Here is a 27,880-nt window from a genome sequence, read left to right as displayed (position 1 = left end):
TGGTAGTTTTTAAGATGACATGTTTTTTATTATAATCTTTTTACCTATTATTCAATTTCTATAGTGTAGTTTAACTTGTAGTTGAAGGCTGAGAATGATCCATAAATCCTCCAAATAGAAGCTTTTACTTTAATTATCAGTGTTTTAAGACCTTTAATGAGGAAACCACAGATATACAGAAATGTGTTGTCCTATGAATGGTCAATGGTTATTTGATTGTGTGTGAGAGTTTGAGGAGGAATAAAGAGAAAACGCAAACATACAGACACAGATATACGGTGGCCAACTGGGCCACATAGACAAGTTTGTTTTATTTCGATTTTTTTATTAAACACAGTAATTGATCCACATTATGATACGATGTACACTTGTCAACCAAGCAGTATATTCTGCTAGTTTTTCGAGGCATTAATAACAGGACTAATAGGTGACTCTTCTGATACACACATTATATACAAGCTAAAGAGTGATGCGTGAGGAACGTTTCTATTTTAGTAAGTCATGAATGACTACTGTCACATATGAGCTGAAGCGAATGACATGAAAACGGTAAAGTCAAAGGTAGCTTTCCAATAATCCAACGTGGCTTCCTCCCTTTATCACCGTTTCCTGCCCTGAAATCTAAATGTTGTTAATCTGCAAGAAGGAAAGATGAAAACGGGCCAATTTGGAGTATTGAAATGCACCCAGTCAATTTCCTTTTTTAAATGTTATGCAAGCACATGACGAGCACCTGCAGCCGCTTAAAGTCTCCATTATAATTAGCTAAAAACTGCTCAAAGATAGTTCAAAGGACTTACAACATAAGAGAACAAAGATTCACAAGTATGAAGGACAATATTCTCCGGACTCCATTTCTTAGTAGTGATATGTCCCCTTCCCCTGCCCCTTTAAAGTACATCCTGTAACATTAAATACACCCATTACATATGCATCTCCCCTCCACCAACCCTCTCCCTTTGCTTTTTCCATAAGTCAGTGTTGTTCTGAGTGTGATCATTTCACCACCTCCATCTTTTTGCAAAATCTGTGTGTGTATGTGTGTTCAAGACCATCGAGATGCTCCTGTAGAGAGGCTGGACTGCACATTTACCAGATATAACCCCCATCATCCACCTCCCCCACCTCACCCTCTTCCTCTTCAGCCTCCTCTGCAGTCTCCTCAGCCCCCTTCTCTTCCTCGTCTTCCCATCCAACCCCGCTGCCAGTATCACCTGAATATGCCATTTCATCATCTGTAGAGAGACAGGGCGAAAACATGCAGGGCAGGAGGTGTGGGGGGGTGGGGGGGGGGGGGGGGTATAGAGGGAGATTAAATTATCCGCTGTGGCAATCTTAAATTCTGCAATAAATTCTGTTCATCATGTCTTCCTCTCAACCTTGAGTCCTTTCTATCAATGAGAAATGCTGGAATCAATTAAAAAACATTGACTGCAAAGGCAAAAGGGGGGCATGTGTTTGACTTTGTCTGGGTTTTAATAGCTGTTTCTAAACCTTGCCAGGGGAGCCATTCTTATCAGGAGCAGGTTCAGTCCAACCAGCCCTCATTTATCTTGAAAGACTTTTCTCACAGCGACAAGCGGCGCTTTGGAATGCAAATGACTCCGGACACATGAATGTGGGACTGGTCCCTGCAGTGAGTTATGTTGCAGTGGGCCTCAGTCCTTTAACATAAAGAAAGCCTTGTACAGAACGCATGTGGGGCGATGTAGAGACGCAGGCCATCTGCAGCGGAAATTTTACATTTTTTCCTCGTTACATTCAGCTTTCAAATTCTATTCACTTTTATATTGACAGCTGAATCCTACGGGGCTTACCGCAATCTGGCTTGCCGCGCATCCTAGATCCGGCTACTTCTCCTCCGTTTTGGTCCACACACCAGCACTCTCCCCTGTCACACTGCTGCTTCCTGTAGTAGCCGTCCTCGTCGCAGCTTGGGATGAATCGACCTGGCGTTCACACGTGGAAAAACACAAACAAATAAGAGTCGGTTCTGGTAAAGCAACCTTAACCTGCGAGGAGATAAACACAGCCTGCATCATGCTTCACTACACATGGCGCCGATGCCAAGTGAGAGTGTAATGCATGCAGCATCTGTGGCAGTCAATTCCCTTTTCCATGAATACAAATATGTTCACGGAGAAAGATAGGGGTGAATAAGTATTAAGTCAGCATATTGGGGTGGTGTGGGGGGTAGATAGCTAATCATCATGGGATGAGCAAGGGACACAAAATTGGAAAGTTCTCAATTTCTAAACCGTTAAATGAATATGAAATACAGCTTGTGTTCACACACTACAGTGTAAAACACGTTGGAGCTGCATTATCCCCTTCATGCTTTTAGTTTTCCTTAAGGAGAGTTAGCTGTCATACTGTATAGAGATGAGGGATGTGTCATGATGTCCCGGAGGCTAGTTTCATATTAATGTAAAAACTAGAACGGGACAAAACAAAACTGTCCTTCCAGTCTTTCGAGGGAATATCTGAGTGCGGGGCTGGCAGGCGGCCCCCTGCTCGCCACTCTGTGTCCTTGGAGAGTCCTGACTCAGACACCAGTCAACCAGCCAAAATCTGCAGTGCGCACATGCATACACACACACATCTTCACCGGCTCGCACATACATGTAAGACACACTGATGGCTGCTTTCCTTTGTCGTCAGTGAGTATCGAGTTCTAATCCAGCAGACTGATCAGGGACTAATCCCGGCCTCCTGCTTGTCATCTGCTGGATAAAATCCCTCCACCAAGAAAGACAGATGAAATTGGGCTGAAATGCCGTCACGAGATGTCAGATACCTACCAAACTTTCTTTTGCCACCGTCTAGCACTTGGATCCTCTCGAGTTCAGTCAGGCAGGAGGGCTCTTAAAAAAGACAGGATATATTATTTTACAAGAGAACAAAGCACACTCTAAGGCACAATAAGACAATAATGATGAGCTAAAATCTGCCAAAAACAATCAACAGTAAAAACAGACAGCTCTTTCGAGTGTAATCAATGTTTCCTAACAACCTCAAATCAATTCCAGTGTGTCTCCTTCTTAAACAAGAAAACATATGAGCTTGTGACAGAGACCTAGTTTCTGCTCGGCTGGTTCTCTGACAGACTGAGTCTCTGAGAGCTGTGGGAGAATCGAGCTGTCAACAAGCAGCAGGAATGTTTTTTAGCTCCTTGCAGTGACCGTTTCAACCCATAGGGGGAGGAGAGGATGAAACGACAAATAGTGATGGACCAGCACACAACAGCGAGCTGGCTACACCTGGGGGCAGCTGAGCGGAGGGAAGTTTGAATGCTAAGGGGAATATGTCAGCGTGATTTTGTGAAGACATTCACATCCTCCCCAGAATACTCACTCTCTCTCCAGAAGCAGAGGCACCACTCGGCAGTGGAGACCTTGCCGTCCGTGTAGGAGTCGCAGGAGTTGAAGAAGGGCCGGATGCACACCTCGTACTTGTCCAGGTTGATGGCAGCCAGCTCAGCCTGGTCCAGGTAAAGGTCGCCATTGGTGTCCAGCTTGGAAAACATCCAGCCTATGGAGTCCTTACAGCTGGCCACCAGGCTCCTGTCCAGCACTGCAAACACAACAACACAGACAAACAAACATTCATTGTTTTCAGAGGACAGCTGCACAAATGGAAAATGAAACCATGCCAGCAGAACATTTTCATGCTCCTGGTTTAACATTTTCCTAATTATGTTCCAGGTTTAAAATAGAAACGGGTTTAATCTATAAAAGCTGCATTTCAACCTTTCATTTTTGACCAATTACTTCCAATTTTCACTTTACAGCCCAGTTAAGACTTGGTGCTTATCGGGCACTAACTTGTGGCCCGAACATGTCCTGAGGTTCACTTCCTGTTGCTTTGAAGTACAGCATGCTCCACCCAAAAGTGGCTGAAGGCTCTCAGCCCTGCAACTATTTTCAGACAAGTCTGCTATCGGGTTGCATGCTGTATCCAGTGAGAGCTGCAGAAAACATAAAGGTGGAAACAGATCCAGCAGAACCATTAAGCTGAATTTGTTGGATTTTATTTTCCCCATGGACTTCTTTTTGCTTTTCCTTATAACACAAGACTTAACAACTTGTTTTATAGTACCTGTAGTGCTTGTAACAATAGTGTTTTAACTCCCTCTTATTGCACTATGGATTCATTAAATAGCAGCTCTGACCTGATGTGGTGCTGGCTGCAGTTGTTTTGGCTCCGGTCTTGCTATTGTTGTTCTGCTTGGCATTAGACTGCAGGAGCTGGAACCAGTCCCTCAGACGCTCCCCGAGATCAGCCAGATCCTGCCCGGTACAGCTCTCTGTGGGCAGATTGAGAGGAAGAATATGATAATCTTTTGCGCGTTATCATTTTTTTATGATAATTGTTAGGTGTGTGAGAGACAGATACAAAATAAAATAAATGGGAAGCTTTGTATTCAAGTGAATTCACGTTAAAAATGAAAAATGTTACACAAGGTTTTGCAAAAGATACTGAGATATGAGGTTCCTATGGACTACATACATACATTACATAACTTAGGGGTAATATTTGACCAATCCGTGTCGTTTGATACCCATGTTAAGCAACTGACGAGATCTTGTTTCTTCCACCTACGAAACATTAGTAAACCGAGATCTGTAGTTTCGACACCCGACCTAGAAATGATTATACATGCGTTTATTTCATCTCGCATTGACTACGGCAACGCACTGTTCTCCTCTCTCAGCATGTCTGCTCTTGGTCGTCTGCAGGCAGTCCAGAATGCAGCTGCAAGACTTCTCACCCGGTCAAATAAACGGTCCCACTTTACCCCAATACTCAGATCTCTTCACTGGCTCCCTGTAGCTTATAGGATACAGTTCAAAATCCTCACTCTCACCTACAGAGCATTGCACGGTCAGACTCCTGCATATGCGGCTGACCTAATTCATCCATATACATCAGCCCGCCCACTCAGGTCACACATGCACAATTTACTGTCTGTCCCACGTACCCACCTTAAGACCCGCGGTGATCGAGCATTAGAGGCCGTGGCTCCTAAGCTATGGAACGCTCTGCCCGCTCATCTACGGTCTGCTTACTCTGTTGACTCCTTTAAAACTAATTTAAAGACATTCCTGTTTGGGTTTGGGTAACCGGTGTGCTTGATTTTATTCTACTTTATACTATGTTTTTATTGTGTTTTGGTGCTTTTATGACTTTTTAACACGTGGCTTGTGTGGTCATTTATCATTGTACGATTCCTATGATGATGTTTTATTGTTTTGTCAAGCACTTTGTGACTTTGTCTGTGGAAAGCGCTATATAAATAAACTTGACTTACTTACATGGTACTCTATCTGGGCAATTTTACAGAGGAAAATGTTCACTACATAGATAGATATCTTGTAAAAATACTGTTGATAGCTGGCAAGAAAGCCATAACTAGGAAATGGTGCAAGCTTGAACCTCCTGGCTCCTACTATGGAACAATGGATGGAGATCGTGGAGGAAATTCATATAATGGAAAAAATGACATATCGACTGAGACTGCAAGAAACACAATATGAAGAGAAATGGAAGAAACGGTCAATGTTTAAGATTCAAACCAGCGACAAGGAACACTGACTGATTGAGTAAGAGGAACTGTCCTGACAAATGGTCAAATTAATGTGACTCCCAACTGCATTATTATTTTATTTATAAAATGTTATATTATCTCTGTATTTGTATCTATAGATGTATTGCATTGTTTATTTTGTTTGTACACAGCTGTTGTTGTAATGTTTTTATATAATAAAACTAAAGTGAGAAAAAAAACATTTGGTATAGCTGTGCTGTTTGTTTAATCCTACCATGCTTGCTCTCCATGGATGTGGGGGCAGCAGTCGGACAAGGACACAGCCCTGGACACTTGAGAGTAAGATCCTTCCCGGTAAGACACACCTGCTGCTCCAGCTTGCACTGCAACACACACACACACACACACACACACACACACACACACACACACACACACACACACACACACACACACACACACACACACACACACACACACACACACACACACACACACACACACACACACACACACACACACACACACACACACACACACACACACACACACACACACACACACACACACACACACACACACACACACACACACACACACACACACATTATTGCTGCTACACAGATCAAATATTCATGGGGTGTCTGACTGTACGCCTTAATTTAAATCAGAGCCTTCTCATGAATGCGCTCTATAACCTCTGCCTGCACACAAGGTCGGGAATAGTGATCCAAAAGACAAAGCATAAATCAATAAACACATGGGATTCTGTCACCACAGGCCACCAATTGGTCCTTCTGAGGCTATATATCATGGCTCCTTGTCTCGGTTTCCCCCCCTCCCTGAGACTCTGAGTGTGCAGGGTGAACGTCACTATTTACCGACAGATGCACATATTGTTATACATCCTGTATACGTGTCTGTTTCTGTTAGAAAGCTTCACTTGTACAAGGTGTCAGGACTATTTTAGCAAATGTTATTAACACTACATATGCCATTGTAAAGCATGCAGATTATATGCTATTCGGAGGCCACATTGTTTCACTGCCAATGATTCCCAACCCTCCTCCCCCAGAGTGATTATTTCTACCGTCTTTTATTTTCAGAGAAATGCTCATTACATTGATGGAGAAAAGGATGTTCTTCTTTATGTTTAAGCCTATTCTATTCATTTTTCTGGCCAATTAGGGGCATCAGAAAAATGCTGTAATCATGATATTGACATAGTAAAGCTCTATAACAGGTGTCTTTGATTTAAAAAAAAAAGCTTTCTTTCTGTCTTCTGTCACTATATCCCTACAGGAGTGCACGAGACAGACAACCAGTCTGTGAACATATTCTGTTGTTTGGTGTTGGGCAGAAAGTGTACAGTAGGGTGATCAGCAGTGATGATTTAACTGGTTATATAAGGCTTCAATTTGTGGTGCTGTTGAGTTATAGTGTGTTATACTGAAAGGTGTTTCTATTATTTGGTTTACGCCCATTTATACAGATGTGTTGCACATAATATAGTACCTGCCATTGTGATTCAACATAATGGAACAGCACCACTAAGTACAGCCTTGTTATCATAGTAACAAAATAAACAACTATAAAACCTTTATAAAGGTAGAAATGGACTAGGATTGTTTGATTTGGCTATCAGTGGTCCTAATAAAGTGGCCACTGAATAATTAAAGCAAACTATTCCCACAAGCTATTCAGATCTATAACCTTCAATAACTCATTTAGTTAAATTAAAAAATGTGTGACAGTCAGCTTAAAATTATTCATTTGGACCCCAATGGTGGTCCAATGAATAATTGTATTCATAAATGTATACATTTATTTATAAATAATACAATTATTTGGGAGACACAAAGCCACTTTAGGAAAAAAACTGCTCGTAAGGATTTGCTGCGAAGCCCTATAGGTTCGTTTTGCTTTAGTGTACCTTTGAGGCATAGTTGCGTCCGTCTGATCCGCACACAGGCCCTGAGGAGGAGATGGGACAGGGCAGACAGTTTCCTTCAGGAGACCTGAGAGCGGGCTGTTTCAGTCTGCAGGACAGAGGACACCAAAAACACTTCAGCCTCGCAGAGCAAATTACACAGCAGCACCGACCTGAACATGGAGCAAACAGCCCTCCTCCCTGGTGTCTGAATGTATTAGCTTATCATTAAACAGCAGGCAGCGCTACAGCACTCAGACAAGCTTTATTATTACCACATTTTTTTGCAGCACATACTTAATGTAAACTAGTTGGTGTCGACCTCGTGTTAATGTGAGCATTTTTTAACAATGTGTTTTGGGAGTTAGTCAGTTCTTGCCCAGGGGCTACACACACTCACCTGTGTTCAAGTTTCTTGCGATTGACGCACACTGCTCTCTGGTAGCCCTGGGCGATACACACCTTGTGTCGGCTGCACTTAACCTTCTGACAGGGGTCCTTGGTGGTGTCTACATCTGGGAGAAAATAGAAACATGTGATGCATGCTGTATATATGGCCACTGCTTCCATTTCTACCTTTTTTTCTATCTTTCTTTGCCCATCTTCCTACTATTCACTGGCAGTCTCAAATCCCAAATCTCTCCCCTGTATTTGCTCAGCATAACCTGAGTCAGTTTAAATTAATAGAGCGCTGCAGAACTGTTGGTCTTGCACTAGTAACAAATATGCATCCTGAGGCAGTTTGTGCTTCATAGAGGGTAGAAAAACTCTCGACCAGCAAAAAAACCCAGACAAATTAAAGTTGCATTGCAGCTGTTTTAATTTGCGTAAAATCATCTTAATGTAAAAGTAGCCACAACACAATATATTCCATTCCCTTAAAATGGTCTGGAGGAAGTCACACCTCACTGAGATTTCTTATATTTACTACTTTAAGATTGTTTTTAATATCGCGTTTTATACTGTATCATATATATAGCCTACAGTATATTTTTTTGTTATATACTTTTTTCGCAATGTAGGCTAAAATGTGCATAGCTAGCTCACTCATCCATCACACTCTCTGCTAGCAGCTAATGCTGGAGCGTGTGTCAGCACCCCACACACACTCATCATATGACACTGTTGTCTATTCCTAGCAGGCTTCCTGCAGCCGACCTGGATGTCACACTCTTTTCTCTTCACTTCCACCGACCTTTATTCACCTACTACACTATCCATCATACATGGGAATACCTGTTATTCACTGACTGCTATTGTGGGTTTTAATCTACATGAAGGAGGTGCTTGTGTTCATCCCCTCCTCTTACTGTATCCTGTTTTATGGCACTATTTCACAGACTGGCTTAGGACCTCCTCTCTTGTCCTTTCCGCTGGCTGAATACATGAATGCTGCCAACATCCCAGGATTATTGAGGCAAACCGACAGATATCTGATTTGAGAAGCAACTCCAAAACAATACACCCTCCTGTCATGGCTGAGCAGGTTGTATAACTGACTGACTGAGACAGAGTGAGGCTCCGAGGCATTAATGCCTAGAAGCAGACTCCTCATCCATTCAGACTGTCAACAGAGGAGCCTTATTCTCTGGTCGCCCAGTATGCCGGTCCACATTGATTGTATAGAGAGTATCCCTGTACAGTACTTCACACATCTCCTAGCTTTTCTTGCTCTTTCTCAACCCTCTCCTGCCTTTTTTCTCTTTCGATGCAGGTCCCCTCTGCCGGATTCACACCAGTGCATCAGCAGAATCGGTGCATCAGCCAATCAAACGCTTACGATAACGCCTGACACAAAGGATGACAAGGAGATTAAGGTACTAAAGGGAATAAAGCACAGTGGATAAGAGGGCAAGTAAGCAAAGCAATGTACTGTGTAATCCAACCAGTGAGAATTTCACAAATACCTAGGCGTAAGATGTTGATGAATGCGAGACACAGTGGACAAGAAGATAGCAGATAATCCTGCCTTCTAATGGCTAAACATTTGTAAATAAATGTTGTTGGTAGCGAGCGGCTACAATGCTGGCACGACGTTGTGTTGTGAGTACAGAAGCATAAGGTGGCTGCCTGAGCCTCATGTTAATTTAACAGGCTTCCACGGATTAAAGCAGTGCCTGCGATGATGACGTTTCCATAGCAACAGGCTTTCCGTGGACCGGGAATCATTTCTGGTTTGACTGTGATTTGAAGCTCAATCTGGTGTTTCTGAGAAATCTCTGCCTCCCTCCGCCTCTACAAACCCCCCCGTGGTGCAATCATGTTTATCAATCTTCCTTCCTTTCACATTCCTTTGTCTCCACAAATCTGACATCCTCACTGTGTATTCTCATTCATGTTCTGCCGGCCCTGCGTGTTTATTGTTTTCCGCCTCACATCTACACATCTCTATTCAACAACAGATGCACCCAACTACTTCCATTTTTACTTTCCGAAAGTCTCTCCTTTGGTATTAAACTAATGCCCGCAGCAGTAAACCGCTCGTAATTAGGCCCCCTGTGCTTCTGTTTAATCCAATCCAGATTTGCATGAGGTTTATCCCTGCAGATTGAGGATAACGGAAGCAGAGCTCAGGCCTCATCCTCATCATCAACCCTCTTATCTATTTACACACTCAGTCTCTAACATCATCAGTGCTATCTTGTCTTCTAGGTTTACAATGAAGCCAGACATGTCTAGCAGTTCATGCAAAAAAGATGCTCGAGTTCCCACAGGAACACAAAATAATCAGACAGGCAAAAAAAAAAACTAAAGGTCTAAACTTTAACCAGCATTCATTGATTTTTTTTGAACTATAGTGGGCAGTGTAACAAGCTGAAAACACAAACATTTCATTTAGTTGCTTACTTCCATATTTAGCAGGTGTGGGTGCTGACTATTCAAGCTAAACGTAGACAAAACGTAAAGGATTTATTTTAGGGCGTATTTAGAGGATGTTTAATGGAGGAGATTTAGTAGCAAGAAGATAATAAATACATGGGAGGCTTGTCTCTCCACAGGAGTAACATGCCGATCCCTTCACAGTCTATATGTTGGGTTTAGAATTAGTTAGAAGCAGCCCCAGGTGGCCCGGAGGAGGGAGAGCAGTAAGGGGCGACACTGGACAAATGTGTGGAGTGTGGCGGTGAGGAGGGCAGCGGTAGACCCTGGAGGATTGTAGATGCTGCTTTTAGAGTTTGAGAGTTGCTTAAATCCAGACACAAGGTGTGTACAGCGTTTATAAAGAGCTGTGCAGATTCCCTGCTGGGGGAAGGGTCTGGTTCAGTGTAATATAGTGGAGTTAAAACGTGTTAATAGCTGTGGAAAGGTTTAGCAGAGGGCAGGATTTGAATTAAAATGTCTGGAGGGCAGACATCCAGCGGAAGGCTTTAACATGACGTTTGATGGCAGTGTTTAACATATGTGTGACTGTGTGAGCAAGCTCTAAGCAACAGGATTTATCAATAGCATCAAGAGGTATCAGACATCTAGACCTTGTGGAGTGTGGACTCAGCGTGTTTTCCTGTCTCCTTAGTCCCCCATTGATCTGACACCATTGATTGGACAGAAAGTTTCCATCCACCTTTCACCTGGCCTCTGTGGCTGCCTGTTGAAATCCAAGGTACTCTTAAAACTCTTGAAAATAAGGTTTTTTGTGAGTGCTGTAGACAAACCGTTGAGTGTGTGTGCATGTGTATTTGTGTGTGTGCAGTTGTTTGTTCTTACAAGTCTAAATTACAGCCACTCTCCTGCAGTGTTTACTGTGTTTAGTGAGAGGTGATTCAATCAGTTGATGAATTGACTGTAGAAATCGACTACAAATTACCCTGACCTCTCCCTCACTCTGCTCAGCGGAGTGGAGTCAGCTGCTGCGGGGCCTGAATGCAGATTTCCAGCCCAGTCTGCTGTTACCACTGATTGTCTGTGCGTTAGGAAGGTTGACAGTTCAAAAGCCTTGTCCTCCTCTACACGCACTGCAGCAGTCTGGCGGAGAAATGAGGCCTGCAGGCTCATCTGAGCTCCGGAGCAAAGACATCACGCTGATTTAGTGATGTCTCAGAGGGACAAATCTCCTGTTCTTTCTCCTTCGCCTCATTAGGCCACTCATAAAGGAAGGCAGATCAATGGAGGGAGATAGTACACTCATGTCAAAAACCATAGAAAGGGAAATAGATAGATGAAGGGCTTTATACCGCGTGTGGAATGAAAGAAGCAGAGTACTTTTCATTTGGCAACCTAAGGCAAACATATGGAGCTTTGCTAAAGTGTTTTAGAAGCTAAGCACACATATTTGAATTCCCATCATTATAGCAATGCCACTTTTGAATTTGACAAATCTCCGTTAGGTTAACTAAAGTTAAGGTATTATTTCAACTCATTTGCCAGTGTACTTCAATATGTGATAGTTCTGCAAAACCTAGGACTACATACAAATAAAATGGCTAATGAATGCAATGAATTCTAGCACAAAAAAAAAAATAGATGCAGAATTGTCTGATGATGATGCAGTTGGTCGGACACTTGGCTAGTTATTTTAAAGCAATATGAATTACATTACATTGCATTTAGCTGACGCTTTTATCCAAAGCGACTTTGAAGAAGAAAACAGAATCATATAAGTACATCAGGTTTCAATGTGTTAAGGTTGAGTGAAGCAAGCAGGACCCAAATGCAGATAACACTGAAAATACCTTTATTTCAAGGATAACAAACAGAACACTCCCCGGTGAACACAGTCACAGACAAACGACAAACCAAACATGACAGACAGAAAAAACAGAACTTAAGTACACACAGGTCTAATCAAGGAAACAAGAGACAGGTGAGGAGGGAGGAGAAAACACAGGGGCACCAGGTGAACACAATCAAGAAAACAGGTAGGAGGGAACACACACAGACAGGAAACCAAAGACAGATCTAGACAAGACAAAACACAACACTGACAGATCGTGACACAGTGAATGTTAATACGGTGGGTCAGATGGCTCAAAACCTTTTATCAAAAATACAGAGCTCACATTTAACATCAGCACAGATCACGCTCTCGATTTTGCACATTATTATAGTAACTCAATAGAGTTGAATATGGAGAATATAAAGAACATGGAGCCGCAGATCATTGGACAATGCAGTCTGACTCTTCTGCTCTGCAGAAAATGTATTTCAACAAAGTCTCAGTCAATACTTTTAGCTACACAAGACAAAACTACAGCGATATTAAAACAAGTTTACTACACCTACATTTTCTACCCTCAACCAGACCGCGGAACTGCTGAAACTGAAAGACATCTGAACAAAACCTACAGAAATCAAAGCAATTCTTCGATAGCAAGGAGCCTATTCTAAGATGAGTCAGGTAGTGAATATTTCTGTAAAAGTAAACGACGGTTTCAGGATGTGTTCACTTTTAAACTACTTGCGAAGCACCTCAGATCCACATGTGACGACACACAAAAGGGTGACAGCTCATTACAGGTGTATTGTATCATGCTTTTGGGAATGGGATGTGACAGGCTAATGATCCCTTCTTCGTCTTCTTCCTGTGGAACAAACAGCTTCCTCTTGACAGATGAACAAAGTGCAAAGACGTTCTTTCACTTAACACTTTTTTCATTTTCACCTTATCATGCTCTCTTACACAAGCCAGCTCTCTTCCTCCCCCTATTTCACATTTTTATCCTCACCATATGCCTTGGAGTTGGCAAGCATAATGTTGATGTCAGTCACTTTACACTAAATCAAGGCGAATTAGCCCCCCATCTCTGTCTCACTCTCCTCTCATGCTTTTACTTCTCTCTCTGGCCTTTCATTGCATAATTAGTCCTTCATTAAGCCCTTTGAAAATTGCGCTAATGGACTCTGCCATTCAGCCGACTTCATTTAAGCTGCAAATCAACCGACAATGGTCGAGGACACGACTCTGTCATGACTTCATCTTGCAGAGACTCAATTAAGTCTCAGCAGGAGTCCAGGATAGATTTCCGACATCAGCATGACTCACGCACAAGACTGCAGCAGGAAGAAGGAAATAAACGAGGAAGCAGGATAAAGTAGCGATATTTTGAAGTCAGGCAATGTTTACCATCTCCTAAGGGAGGCACATCGGATCCATTCAAGCAGATGAAACAGAGTGCTAACATCTTCCAACCTTTTTTTTTTGCCGAGGAACTCACAACAAGTGTGGACAGCGAGCGGATGACCCCGGAGTACAAACGCAAAGCGTACGCAACGCTGTCTAACACGATGAATCATCACAGTTTGAACACAGGCCACAGATTCAGTCCAAATGCTACAGCACAGGCTAATGGCAGTTCGTTTTAATAAATCATGTGGCTTTGCTTTCACTGCATCATCATGCATCCCCGGACGTCATACCATTTTTTTTATTTAGTTGTTGCGTACATGTATAGGATGTTACGTTGGTGTCTATATCGAGAGCTGTGGTGAGGCATTTTGAGCACAGAAAAAAAAGTTTTGCACGAAAATAAACTACCGGATTGGGTTCCATTCGAATTCTTTGCCTTATTTTTTATCTTGGACTGATTTGGATCTACTTTAGATTTGGCTATTTACCCTTGGTTATCTTTAAGATACTTTAAAACATAGACTGTACATATAAAAAACACATCTTACATGATAATGGACTAGACATTTCAAGAGTAGCAAATGTGTTGTTGTTGTCTCTTGTGTTTTGCCTATCCCTGTGTTACATAATGAGCATTAAAACAGTGTTGCATTATGGGTTGTTTATAGTCTTATTGTTGCTAGGCTAGAGACTTTCTCAATGTCTGTGCGAAGTTTTTTGCTGCCACTGAAGAAATGCATTCCTGACGAGTGAGGTGAAATCTGCAGGGCTGGGAGTCAGCTGTCAGGCCGCCAAGATTTGACAGAATTGTATAATGGTGAGCTCAAAAAGAGAGTCTGAAATCTGCCCGACAGGAGAGGGTGAGTCAATGAAGAAGAAACTGCACCTAAAACGTACTCCAACAAGCTACACAACTGTGGATTTACATTATGCTTTAGTGGAAGTATTCCATCTGTATCTTTAATGAGATAAAAAAAGCATTGAGACTATCTTATATTTTTATTAATAGTGTCTCAGGGAAACTTTCTTAACGAGACTATTACAAAAATATTTTTCGAAAACCAGGCATTTTTTGTCATTATAGAAATGTTTTGTACTGCATATACTGTATGGTGTATATTTTGTAAGGAGACATTTTTAATATGCACTAACATAATTTGTATCAAGCACTATTTGTATTATAATATATTCTACTGTTTCTTCTTGCACTATTTTAATATCATTTAAAAATTGTATTTGTTTTATTGTTTTATGTCCTATATAACTATGTTGCAATGTTGAAGGAGCTTGGGACTTAAGATTGTCATTGCCATTTATACACTGTAACTACTGTGCGTATGACTAAAGCCTTTGAATTTGAATTGAAATAATGACAGCAAAAAAGAAACTATGGATATTTAATGAGGTTAATAAAACTAGATTATGGTTTTAAAAGAGTACACAATAGCTTTTTGATTGCTCAAGTTAAACTATTCTGATAATATATTATTTTCAAAATATAGTTTTAGTGCTTGCTCAAAATGTCTTATTGCACGCTCCGGATTAAGACACAATTATAATGCAATAAATGTAAGACTATTAAACTAGCAAAGAACAACACAATAGATATATGTTAAATGGCATTGAGTGACTTAACTAACCACGTGGAGAGAAGGAGATGGTAGGACACTTACTCTCATTAGAAGCTTGATTCTCATCCCAGGTACGAACATAATCATCCTGCAGAAACACAAAGAGAAAATAATCATGTATTAGCATCTGAGGAGAATGATGAGACACGTAGTTCACACACTGCAGGCCTGAGTGCACAGCGTTGTTGATGGCACAACACATCGACACTCTGTCACCTTCATAGAGGAGAAGTAGTTTACAGTATCAGCGTACACTGATTATAATGTGTACATTATTCTTGCAGCATGATAATTAGTGAGTCAAACAGATGGGAATGAACTGTATGGAAATGAGCGCAACAGATGTGCACCCGGTGCCTATACATGTATGTGAGGCATATGGCTCTTCTTTAAGTGCTTCTTTGGAGATTTTTAATTCTGAAAGAAGAGTAGGAAGAGTGTCAGAGAAGCAGACAGAAGGAAATGCGACATGAATGAAAACGAGATATGTACAAAGACAGCTGAAAAAGCAATGTAAAAAATCTGAAGAGAACTGACCTCTACCTCCTGGTGAAATGACAGCAAAAGGAGAAAAGAGCCAATATTAGTGAGGTACAGGGTATTAAGTTGCATTCAATGACATTGGAAGAACCAAAGAAAGACTTTTCATGTACATTTAAAACCCCTCTTCTAACATTTAACGTACGTTTAAAAGACATCCTTATTAAGTGAACCAGAACTCTGATCGGTGCACGGAAATACATGATATAGCAAAAAATATAAATACACAAAATCTCTCCAAATCCAAATTTCACTGGTGTGCACGGTGCTACATGTACATGAGTTTAACAAACACAGAAGGTTTTATTTTGATTAAAAAAATATATTATCAGGGTTTTATTATTTAAAAGATATATAAACAATTGGGAAAGATCACATTATGAATATTATTTTCTTGCATATCGTAAAAAAGAGCACTTAACTAGACACTTATAATGGTATTTCCTTCACTCATAAGGGAATACGACAGAAGACATGTACAGATGTAAAGCTCTTGTAAGCATATTGCTGTCTGAAATAATAAACATGAGTCAAGATATTTACAAATCCTCCGCCCCCCTCTTTTCCTCAGAGATGACTTACTCATCACCGTAAACATTAACTGTACTGGAGGAGTGTGCCAAACAGCTCCCTGGAAGGTGATAAATCCTGACACAACACGTGAAATAAGCAGCCCTCATGAAAGCTGGTACCTTCTTCTAAGACCCTCACAGTTGAGTTTCACAGGGGTAAATATTTTTCATTACTGGCAAGGACTCCACTCAAGGTTTAAAATCTACCGAACGGTCTATCTGTTGCTCTGCTCATTCTCTACTCGCTGCACCGCTTATCTCATCCCCCTGCTCAATGACGGAGAAATCACTCCCAGTAAACTGGCTCATGTCTAGAATTTAACTCAGCACTCACTTGAGCTTAATGAATGATTGCTGGTTGTGTGATTTACCCTTGTTGGGCCTGATGAAGTCACACATTAGCAAGGCAAGGCCTCGAAGAGTTGACGACCTGGCCATTAATCTGACGCCTCCCATGTCTCCTTTTATTGATGCCTCAGCTCCTGCATTATTTAGCAGCCTTTCTGTATTTGTGTTTCTGCCAAGACCGATGAGGGAAGCGTCCTAACGCGCTGACAGGACTGGAAATCAATGATTTCATAAAAGAGAGGCTGCAGAAAATGTATTCGGGAAAAATAAATTCTCCTGAGTGTACAATGGAAGTGAGAATGAGACGCAGAGCACGGTGACAAGTTTGGCACACGGCAGTGAAGTTATATCACCAGAAAATATGACTCGGAGAAGAATTTTTATGAAAAACTGTTGTGTCTTTTTTTTAATACACATAAGTGATTAGAGGAGTGCAGAAAACACTCAGCATCCAGGAGCTCTGTAATCTACCCGATAACATCAGAAAGATCTCCTCTTGCTAAACGGAGCGGGGGAACGTACCCTCCGCATCAAACATGGCAGATTGTTCACCCCACTGCTGATGTTCACAATAATGATGGACAGTCCACAATCCCTCATGAGCTGTACAATTGGGTTCAGCTCAAGTGGAACTCTAAAAAAAGCTTTACAAAATCCTGGTAGATGGAAACAAAGAACAAACAGGAAACAGGTTGAAATGATTGTGTGTGTCTATCTGACAGCGCGCGTGTGTGTGTGACTGACAGGTGTTTCTAGGTAAATGTCAGCTGTCAGATGCACTCTGTGTTCACTGTGGTTACCCTGAGGGGTTCGTTTGTGGTGACAGCGCATCACTGCCTTATCAGTTACAAAGCAAACACAGTACACTCATTTGGAGATGAGTCCGCCGGATGATGGTTTATACTTGAGTTGTCTCAAAATGAGCGTTAATATCTGCCTTCAATGGATTCATCAAACCCACGCAGAACAGCACAGGGCGACAATGTCCTCGCCGCCCTCTGTATCAAACTCATATTACTGCTTAGCCGTTGCTTTTGCTAACTAGTCAAGTTGCAGTTTACATCCAGATCTGACCGAAATGTAATCACTGTTCAATTGTATCATATTAAGACATCTGGTGAAATTGTTACAATATTCATATATTGTCACTGACACCTTGAGCTTTGACGCCTAATCAGTCGTCAATAAGTTGGCATTTGAAGGCATTTGCTCAAGACGTTACTAAGATATCACAATCACGATAATGTGATGAAAGGTGTCTTCAGCTGTCACAGCGGTAACAATGCCTTAAGGGCCATGAATTTCAGCCCATACCGAGCCCAACCTTAGGTTTCTTTGCATTACAGAATCTATGTGGCCAAAACCTTTTTATGAGTGACATCAAAAGACTAAGAAAATAACAGCAACAACAATAATCCAGGTTGCAATTTTGTTTACATACAATTTTTAAGAACAGATGTTCTATTTTATAAACATGAAAGCATGTGGAGGCACACTGTTGAATATTGTTGTAGTATAAAATATAAGCCCACAATATGATGAAATAGAGAGGAAAAATAAAAAAATGACATTGCCCCAAGGGTGTCGTCAGTAGCTTTGCTCCATACAGTATCGTTTCCTCCCACCTAGAGATTCACATAAAGGCCCACAACCTCTCAGCTTGGGTTTACAGATCAAATGAGACACGCATGAGATGAAACAAAACCCCCTTAACAATACTCTCATCCTATATGCTCTCCTCTTATCTTCATGCACACTGGGCTGCGGGGCACAAGAAGCAATTCTGCTGATTCCTGTATTACTGCATGCTCACAGGCTGTAAGCTGATGCTTCAGGATCGCAGAGCAGAGGCAGAGCATCAAACGCTGTTAGTCTGGTCTGCCTGGCTTGCAGGAACGCGTCAAGAGGGAGCTTATGTAAGAAATCTGGGAGGACTGGTTAGTTAAAAGGTGAAGCGAGGGTCAGTACTTTTTGGATTTATAACATTGGACAATTTAAGGTTGGGGACGAAGCATAGAGCAGCCGTTCACCTTGCATCACAAGACTGATCTGCTGGGGGATGATGTGGAAGAAAGGAGAATAACTCTGCTTACTTTTTGTGAGTGTTTGATCATTTCAACTTTCAAGGCCTCTACATTTATTCCAATAAATGAAAACAATTTTCAGAATCTTAATTCTATTAAAGTATTTGAATATGTGAAATTGCAAAGTGCGTTATTACCTCTAAGGATGGAAGGACACATTCCCTTTACTTTTCAAAGTTATATATTTTTGTTGCTTATTAAGGTTCATTTTCTTACTGAAGTTTCTCTGATTATTGTCCACTAACTGTATTGCCATCAAAATCTAAATGAAAGAGGATCTGAGTTAAATAAATGTTGACAAGCTAAGCTGAGTGTCTTTCAATGTATACAGTAACCTAGCTGAAGCTGAGCTTAAGGAGCAGTATTTGAATTTCTGCCCCCTATGGGTTTAAACATAAACTTTGATATACAGTATAAGCATTTTGCCATACGTGGCGTTTGTTGGATCAATATTTACAATACATGTATAGTTTTATTCATATTCTGACATTTCTGTATTGATTTGTTTTTGTTGTATTTGCAGAACAAGCCTCTGGTGTATTTTCACTCTGGGGACTACAATTGTAAACAGCATTTCCTATGTATAACTTATACTCTATTTGAAATCATAATACCAGAAACCATATTGTGATCAGATTTGTGTCTACATAAAGAAAATCAGATGAGTGAGTCATACAAAATATTTGGGCAATACAACTCAAAACGTTAGCCATATTTTGTGCTTTAAGTGGCTGATAGATTTCCATTTCTATCGTTAAACATACTGAAACTGAAACAAATGAATAGACTTGTTTTATGCTTTCCACTTTGCCTTACTGTTTCATACATTAATAATTTCTTCCTTTCATGCTGGAGCTGGTGGAAAAAAGGTATTAATTTATGTCTGCACTGAAGTGTGTCACACTTACAGTTATTATGCTTTATACATAATAAGAAAGGCTCTAATGCCACTCTTTCATGCTCAAGTAGATCATAAATACTGTGACAGCAAAGGATGAATAAAAGGTCAAATACAAACGCTAGCTGAAGTTTTCACTCAATTATGTAAGCGGTTAATTGCTTTTTCCATTTCACTGGATACATATTCAAAGGTCCAAGACAAAAAATTGACTGGTTCTACTGAGTTGCCGTTCTCAAACTTTCATGCGTCGTCCTATCGTTGCACACATGCACACACAACAGACACACACAAACAGTTACAGCTAGACTATCACACTGAGTCCACAAAGTCTCTGTGCACTCATGCCAGCCCTGTACTCACTATCTATAAATAAAATCCGCCCTTGTGCCTTCAGAGGCCCTGCGGGGAATAAGAAAACAGTCTGCAACTCACAGGAGTATCTGGTACAAGCATCGAGAACCTTCACACTTGACTGAAAACATCGGCCCCAACTGAAAAACAGACATGTACAACAATGGAAAATCAATAAAGTTGCTTTGGTAGGGCATTCAAGAAGGATAACAACCAGCCAATGATTTGAGACAGGGGAGCTGAAAACAATGAAGGCTATTCGAAAAAGAAAGTCACAACAAGATTAGCAACAACAAGGACTGAAACCTGGTCAAGGGGAAAAGGCAGACTTGGCATGCCTAACAAGTTATCAAGCTTACTCATCACTAACGCAGCGTCCACACGGCGGCGTGCGTTGAAGCTTGCCGGCGGGCGTGTCTGAAGCTCGACCAACAACCAATCACATGAATCTCCCGCCCCGGACACACAAGCACGCGGTTTGATTGGCTAGAGCTTGTACTGGCATATGATTTGATAGGCTGACGCTTCCGTCGAAGCTTCAAAAGTTGAACATTGCTCAACTTTTGCAGTTCGGCAAAGTGTGACGTTACCCCATTCAAAGTGAATGGGCAGAAGCGTTGAAGCTTCAACGCACGCCACCGTGTGGACGGGCCGTAATGCTCCTACAATCCTATAGAACAAGTTAGCCTACTATTTTCTTATTTTATATTCTTCTGAACATCTATAGGTTCGCCAATAGATTTAAAGACAAACCCCTTCGTTAGCATACTGTTGCTATACCAGTTAAGCCTTCCATTAGTTGTTATTTTTTTAACAATTGGAATTAAGTTTAAGACAAAGGTAGAAAAAACCAGCCGTTTCCTTTCTAGCTGGTGAGAGTCCATTTTGCTGGCTGAACTAACTTGCTAGCAGATTTGATCAGCTATAGCTAACAATGAAGCTAATGAAATCTTTAAAATGTTTCAAATTGACAGAGAACAACGCTAATAAGGGAATTAATTCACTTGATAACGATAAGAACAACTAAACCAGGAACAAACCTTAATGTCAGGAAGAACACTGGCAGAAAATCCATGAGGGAACACGAGAAAGGGACAAACACAGAAGGACTGACCGCACTAGAAAACACTGACAACAACTCACAGGGAACACTGTCAAACTCACAGGTATATGTACACAAACAGAACTATTCACATAAACGAGACACAGCTGGGGTATAAAGGCAAAAAAACAGGGGAGCGACACAAGGTGATTTTACCAAAATTAGACAGGAAATTGAAAAACCAAAAGCCCACGAAACAAGTCGGGGATTTTGCTTTTATGTTCCTATTTTCCATCATATATGTTTCACTTTGCAAGACAGTATTAACGCAACAATTTTTGTGGGGATCAAAACAATAAAAACAAAATAAGGTACTTTTTCTGAGTTGGATAACAGCTAATCTTTTCACAAAAAGTCTCTCAGGTCAACCCAGTCTCATGGCATTTCGTGTTATATTAACGAAATGAATCTATTGGTTCGTGTTCACCAACACGATTTCCCCCTTGTTTTCATGTCACACAGAACGATTTTAAAAGCAATGTAAATAATAACAAATCAGAAGGAAAAAAAGATTTTAAAAATACAGATTTCAGTATTCTTTGAGGATATTTATTTTCCTCACGGACGGCAAGAAAAGTCAGACATTATACAATTGAAAATAAAAACAATAATTGGGGCTTGATATTGAGTAAGAAAATGTTTTTATGAACCACACAGCTTCTGGTCTTCCAAGACTCGACTGGACAAAAAGACGTGGTGCAGGCACGAAACATACTAAAATACATTGCTTTTAAAATCGTTCTGTGTGACACGATAAAAAGGGGAAAATCATGTTGGTGAACACGAATCAATAGATTTCGTGACTATAACACGAAATGCCGTGAGACTGGGTTGCTCAGGTACTCTCAGGTGCTAAAACATCTGAATTTGCACTGCTACTTTCAACCATTTCTAACTTTTTCTAATCAAATTCTCTTGTATCAGCTACTTTGTCTACGAAAGCTGATATAACACGGGCTGTGACTTAGTCTGGCTCGAGCTCAAAGGTAATAACACTTGGGTGGCATTTACTAGGGAAAGCCACTGCCACTTAGAGTTATTGTTCATTTTAAAAGAAAACATTTGATTTATTGAACCTGCCTTCTGGAATCGCAAAGCCACTCTGTCTCGTGATAATTTAAGAGGCGCAGTGCATTTTCAAATGAAAGTTAATCATGAGACATAAACTATTGAGATTCTAAATGTCCTTTTTGTAGGCCTATCTGAATACAAACACCACGCTGTCACATTATTTACACTATTTTGGGACTTGTACTGCCGGGCTAATTACTGTACATACAGGTTTTTAACTTCAGGAGGACTTGGAAATATCCCACAAAGAGCTTATTTCAGGCAGATTTCTGGATGTTGGCTTTTCTCTGCAACAAACAACCTATTTGGCATACCGAGTCCCAGGTTTAGCCAACACAGATGCAGGTCACTCCGAGAGTGCAGAGATTTTTAGCATCTGCAAGGAAACATGTTGAACAAAAGAATGCTTAACAAAACGTGTGTCTGTTTTCTGCAGTTTGGATAGTTTTAGATGATGTTACATTTATTAAATTGTGTTTACAAATGAATGTAAAAAAAAAGGTAATAATCATAACCTTTCTTCAATACTTAGGAAACCCTCTCCCTGTCTCTCTGCGGCACCTGTGCCCTTCAGCTGTGGCTATTGTACTGCAATGGAGAGCAGCTGTGGCTTTGCAAGCAGGGCACGATGAAAGGCTGTTTCTTGTTTCTTCTTCTACTCAATTACAGCCCACCTAGGCCTCTGGTAGCCGGCCTCTGGTAGCCGGCCAAGGCACCGCAAAGCGCACCAGTCGCCAGTCCAAACCCTGAACAAACGCGCCATCCAAAAACTGTTGGAAGAGATCGAGATCCATCTGCATCACCAACACAGCTCTGGACGTTTGCAGCCTCATAAAGAATCTGGAGTATGAGATAAGGAACAACTCGTGACAGAACAAAGTATGACTAATGGATTTTTGACAAGCTGTTATCATCATGCATAGCTTTAATGCATCAGTGGCAGTCTATTCTAACATTGGGGAGTATGGAGTTGAGCTGCTCCGTGATAGAAAAGCAGGACTAAACGCAGGGTTTGTGATGAAACTACTGTTCATCTGGATAGTGTTTAATGGAGTATTTGGCTCCGGTGTTACAGATGTCATTACCTATGGTCATTACCCACAATTATGTTTTGTATATAGTGAAATGATAAAAATGAGCATTAATCAAAGTTTTAAAATTGTGCTGGTCAAAATTCAGGGAGGTAAGTAGAGATTGCTAAGGTCAATCTATTTTCAAATGTTCTTGCCAGATTGCGAGATTGACTGCTCCCCCTGTTTTGCATATTTATCAAGTGGCATCATGAAGGAATCTGATGTTTTTGTTGCATGTGCTGTTTCTTAAAAATGAAATGAATGATAACAGGTGCTGGCAGGATTGGTACTGGGTGGTTCAATGCTGCCTGAGTGGAGAGGCATGTGTTTTTAAGATAAGGATTTACCAGGCACAGAAAACACTGGATGGAAAGCAGAGAAAACATCATCCAAAAAATCACATCACAAGTCTCATCCCTTTCTGCCATGTTCATACAGGCATGCGTAATGGATGCCAACAATAAACTGCCTCATGCTGGGTGAGCTAAGTCGTAATCATTATCCATTTTCAGGCACATATCTGAGTTTATCCTAAATCAACAGAAATAAAATATACCAGACCAATTTCATGGCTTGGCAATTTCATGGACAGCATCATTTTTACAAAAATAGAATAGAATCTGTTGTTGATTTGCCTTTGGTAAACATTACAAATTAGATCCGCTATGAATACAATGCAGTAGTCTCCAACCATTTCATTTCACACTGAAATGAAAATAGACATTGCTTTGACTGGTGAGATGAACCCAGTAGATGTAATTGTCCCTATAATTGAGTCTCAGTTTGAGTTTCTGTGCAAGGAACACATTTTATTCAGCATCTTAAAATAAAAGTCAGAACATGATGGATGTTCTTTATGAGATCTGCAATTTCTTTTCTACTGTATGATTCCAGCTTTTAATCATCCCTTATATGACTTTCTCATTATAACAAAGGTTATTATTAGTTATATATTTCGGGTTGTATAAAACAAAGATAATAAATGAATTAAAAAATCTAAATTGCACACATTATAATTGCAACTTAGGCTGCCGAATGACTTAAAAGAGTGGAGCAAATAACACCAGGTCTTTGGGTTTAAATAAAAATTCTGCATTAACTGCCTTTACCCGTTGACCTGTATTCTCTCTTTTCCTGGATTTGGTGCATTAGTGAAATGAAATGTTGAGTGCACCTGTCAGATTAAAGGATTGAAGGTATCCCATTCTATTATTTGTTGACTGTAACTGTTAAATCTAATCGCCTTGTCATCCTGAGAAATAGATTGAATTGAAGTGTGGGAGCTATTTTTATTGAAAGTGAAAGACCCTCTTATCCAGATTTGGCTTTTACATTTCATAAGAGTATGAATATGAAATATTTACAGAGAGCGTTCTGCAGCCTATGTATTGTGTGTGTTTATGTGTGTGTGAGGGTTTGTGTGCATCTGTTTGTGTTTGCGCACATGCAAATGGGAGAATGAAAGAGTTAAGTCTTTCATGTTTTTCACAGCTTTGATTATTGCTTTGCAGTGTCGGATTAATATTCAACATTCTGGTCTCAGAGGACTGTGCAAGTCAACATCAATTTATGTAATCTGAATACCTATAACTGTGTAATTGGCAGTCCTTTATACATCAACTATACATTTCCCAGAGACTGAACTGCTCATTTTCTAGTTCTGATTTTCTTTTTTGCTCAAAGACCAACATGAAGCAACACCATTTAAATGTTCATTATATTCAATATTCAGCAGCTCTCATTAAGAATCATCAAGGAAATAGATGGTTGAAGTAATGGTGTTTAGCTTGAAGAAATTTCAACGATACGAAAAGATCCTAATACGGATGTTTCCACTTATTTCTCGCACCCGAAGCAGGACTGGTGAGGGGGGACAGAGTCATCAAACCTTCAGTGATACATGCTCCCTTTCAACAACGCAGAGACTGCTGTTGCTACGGCAGCAAGCTGGAATCAAAGTGGTTTCCATTGGCGATTCCCCGGGGACTTTCGGTGGTTTCGCTTCTCTGATGTTTCTCCTGTCATCATCATCATCATCATCAACAGAGACACCAGCACTGCTGCCCTTTAGCACGCTAGCAAAAGCACGCGCAGATGCAACAGCCTTGAAAAGAATCACGCCTGTGCACTTGCGGGAGTGTGGAAGCCAACACACACTTATGCACTGGAGGCTTGCAAATGCACATGCACACATTAAGACAGTCACCTCTGGGAATAATAGTCATGATAGAGACACTGTGGAACTGGATCTGTTGGTGTTTCACAGCAGCTTTGATGTTCAATTGAGGGGGAACAAGGGAAAGCAGAGCATGTGACATCTTTATACTCGATGGTAACGCCTTGAGCAATGTCAAGAAGAAGCCTTTATATCTTGGGATGCTCCACACATTCTGGTTGTGTGTTTTGTTCTTCACAGCCAATCATGATGTGCCAAATTCAGAGTGAAGTTGCTGCTCTTACTAACAGTTTTGGATGTAAGCTGTACAAATATAGAGCAGCATCCAGCGAGTTATAATCCCACAATAATTCTGACTTAATCTTTCCATGCACACAATTGCATTACTTCCCTAAGTACAGTTCCCGAGGACATTCTCCTTAAGTAATCACAGCCAAAGTCATCTGATATCCAGGAGGGGCGGTTGCCAATTTCACCTTTTCTTCAGGGACGTCCATAAGGAGGCGTATGAATGTGGATCAAAAATGACAGCGCAGCTTCTCTGCTATGGTTACTACTTATAAAGGCTTTTCCTCCTGTAAAGATGGGCATTGTTCTCACGTGTATGTTCGTGCTCAAGCCAACCGCTCACATTTCAAATCCAATAATGATACTTATCCCGTGCTAGTAACCACCCTGGATCAATTAAAACCCAATTAACAGAAGTTATATGGAACATTATCCAACTGCACTATTGTCCAAATCCTGCTGGGATCATTATTAATCATTTCACAGAGCCGGGAGACAAAATTAAGTCCATACATTCACAGACACAGCAATAGATCACTGTGTATAGCCTGCAGGCTTTAATCAATCCCTGCAACCCAGTTCAGTCTGTTCGGTAGGTGAATGTGCACATCAATCAATCCCCGCCCCTCTGCTTTAATTGCTTAATTCTCTTGTTTGTCAAATCTCCCGGGACACGTCTGGAAACACATCTGAGGTAAGGGCAGTATTAAGGGCAGTATGATGGAATAGGTCTTTAATGTTCCTGCTGTGCAAGTGGGACCAACACACCAATTGCCTGGTTAATAAAATAAACCATCTGCTGTAGGCCTACTATGTAGGAGAGTATAGCCTATATAGAGTCTAGCTTGTGTTTGCCCTTTGGAATTAGATGTTTCCAGGTAAAGCTGTCGTGGAAGCTCTTGACAAAAATATCTGTTGAGACATCCTGAATTTTTGAGGAGGGGATCAGAAAAGTGAATTATCAAGTCTGTGTTTGGCATTATGAGCAAAGATATTAAATTCACATAAAATATACAATGTATTTTGGAGCTATTTGTTAAAAAACAAGCACAAAATAGAACGAAATTGAAAAGGACATTTTTCAAAGAATTATTTAAATAACACTGTAAACAAAATACAATGTGCAGTTTCACATTCATAGTCCACTACTATATTCCATAAATGTGTATCTTAGATATAACAGTGATTATTTTTGAATTGTTTCCAATATTTAAACATTTTTTCTAAAGTGTGTGTTTCCTCAATGTTGCCATATCCTAAAAACAGCCCCAAGTTTGTGTGTATCACCCGGGCTAGAAAGTGTGCCCTAACTATTATTACTGTTTCCAAATGACCGTGCGTGTTTGCCCATCAGCGCATCTTATACCGCATTACCGCGCATCTCTCAATCAACACGGAGGACTTACGTCTCTGAAGCGATTCCAGTGCTTGATCTTGCGGCTGTACTGTGAAATGGTGGACAGCCACTGCTCGTCTTCCATGAAATTCCCCGTTTTTTCCGCCTCTTTGCCACTCTTCACCTCGGTCTGCAAGGTAGACCCAGCGAACATCACCAGCGGGACGAGAAGGCACACCATATCCGTAATATCCACCATGGTAGCGGACAAAAACACCTCGCACACACCGGCTGTCGGCTTTCCTCTACTGGGAGGGGGAGGATGCTGAGGCTGGATTGAAACTACCAGCTGATTAGCCTATAGGATGCTCCTTCTGCTGAGGGAGGGAGAGAGGGGAGAGAGAGATTTGATAATAGTATGCAGGGTAAGTCCTGGTACTGTGTGACGCTTTGGGTATGTTTACATGTTTGCACTGAAGGTGGTGTTTACTGTGTTTACATGCTGCACTTCCAAATGATGCTCTGCAGCCTCACGCATGGTGCACCGTTATAGGGCAGTCTAAATAAAGGGCTGCAATTAAGTGCCATTTTCGTTTTCTCCATTATTTGATCAATCAATTGGTCAATAACATGTCAGGAAGTAGTAAGAAATTCCGAAATTCATCACAGTTTCTCAAGTTGTAGATGGAGCTCAGTTGTCATGGAGACAGATATATTGCCAAGGCTGCTTGGAATATTCTTTAGCAATTGAATGATTGAGTGTTAATCAAAATATGCTGGCTTTTAAGTTTGATAGTAAAGTTTGCAAATATCAAACATAAAAGTCAATCAGTGACATTGCTGACATCTATCAGAGCTGCAAATC

The 27,880-nt window shown here is 40.9% G+C and overlaps 1 protein-coding gene across 1 annotated transcript; it reads right to left on the bottom strand.

Annotated features, from left to right (window-relative positions):
• Positions 1 to 274: 274 nt before the first annotated feature.
• Positions 275 to 27,423, bottom strand: spock2 (SPARC (osteonectin), cwcv and kazal like domains proteoglycan 2). Its single transcript, XM_079688323.1, has 10 exons — positions 27,086 to 27,423; positions 15,216 to 15,261; positions 7,879 to 7,993; positions 7,482 to 7,587; positions 5,823 to 5,931; positions 4,172 to 4,306; positions 3,355 to 3,573; positions 2,802 to 2,864; positions 1,818 to 1,949; positions 275 to 1,235 (listed from the first exon to the last, which is right to left on the bottom strand). The coding sequence occupies exons 1-10, from the start codon at positions 27,272 to 27,274 to the stop codon at positions 1,090 to 1,092; spliced, it is 1,260 nt and encodes a 419-aa protein (XP_079544449.1). The 5' UTR covers positions 27,275 to 27,423; the 3' UTR covers positions 275 to 1,089.
• Between the last annotated feature and the right edge of the window lie 457 nt (positions 27,424 to 27,880).

Source organism: Notothenia rossii (genome assembly GCF_949606895.1).
Source record: "Notothenia rossii genome assembly, chromosome: 6".
In the NCBI taxonomy this organism is placed as follows: Eukaryota; Metazoa; Chordata; class Actinopteri; order Perciformes; family Nototheniidae; genus Notothenia; species Notothenia rossii.
The sequence above is the reverse complement of the archived record's forward strand: the minus strand, read 5'-3'. Positions and strand labels throughout refer to the sequence as shown.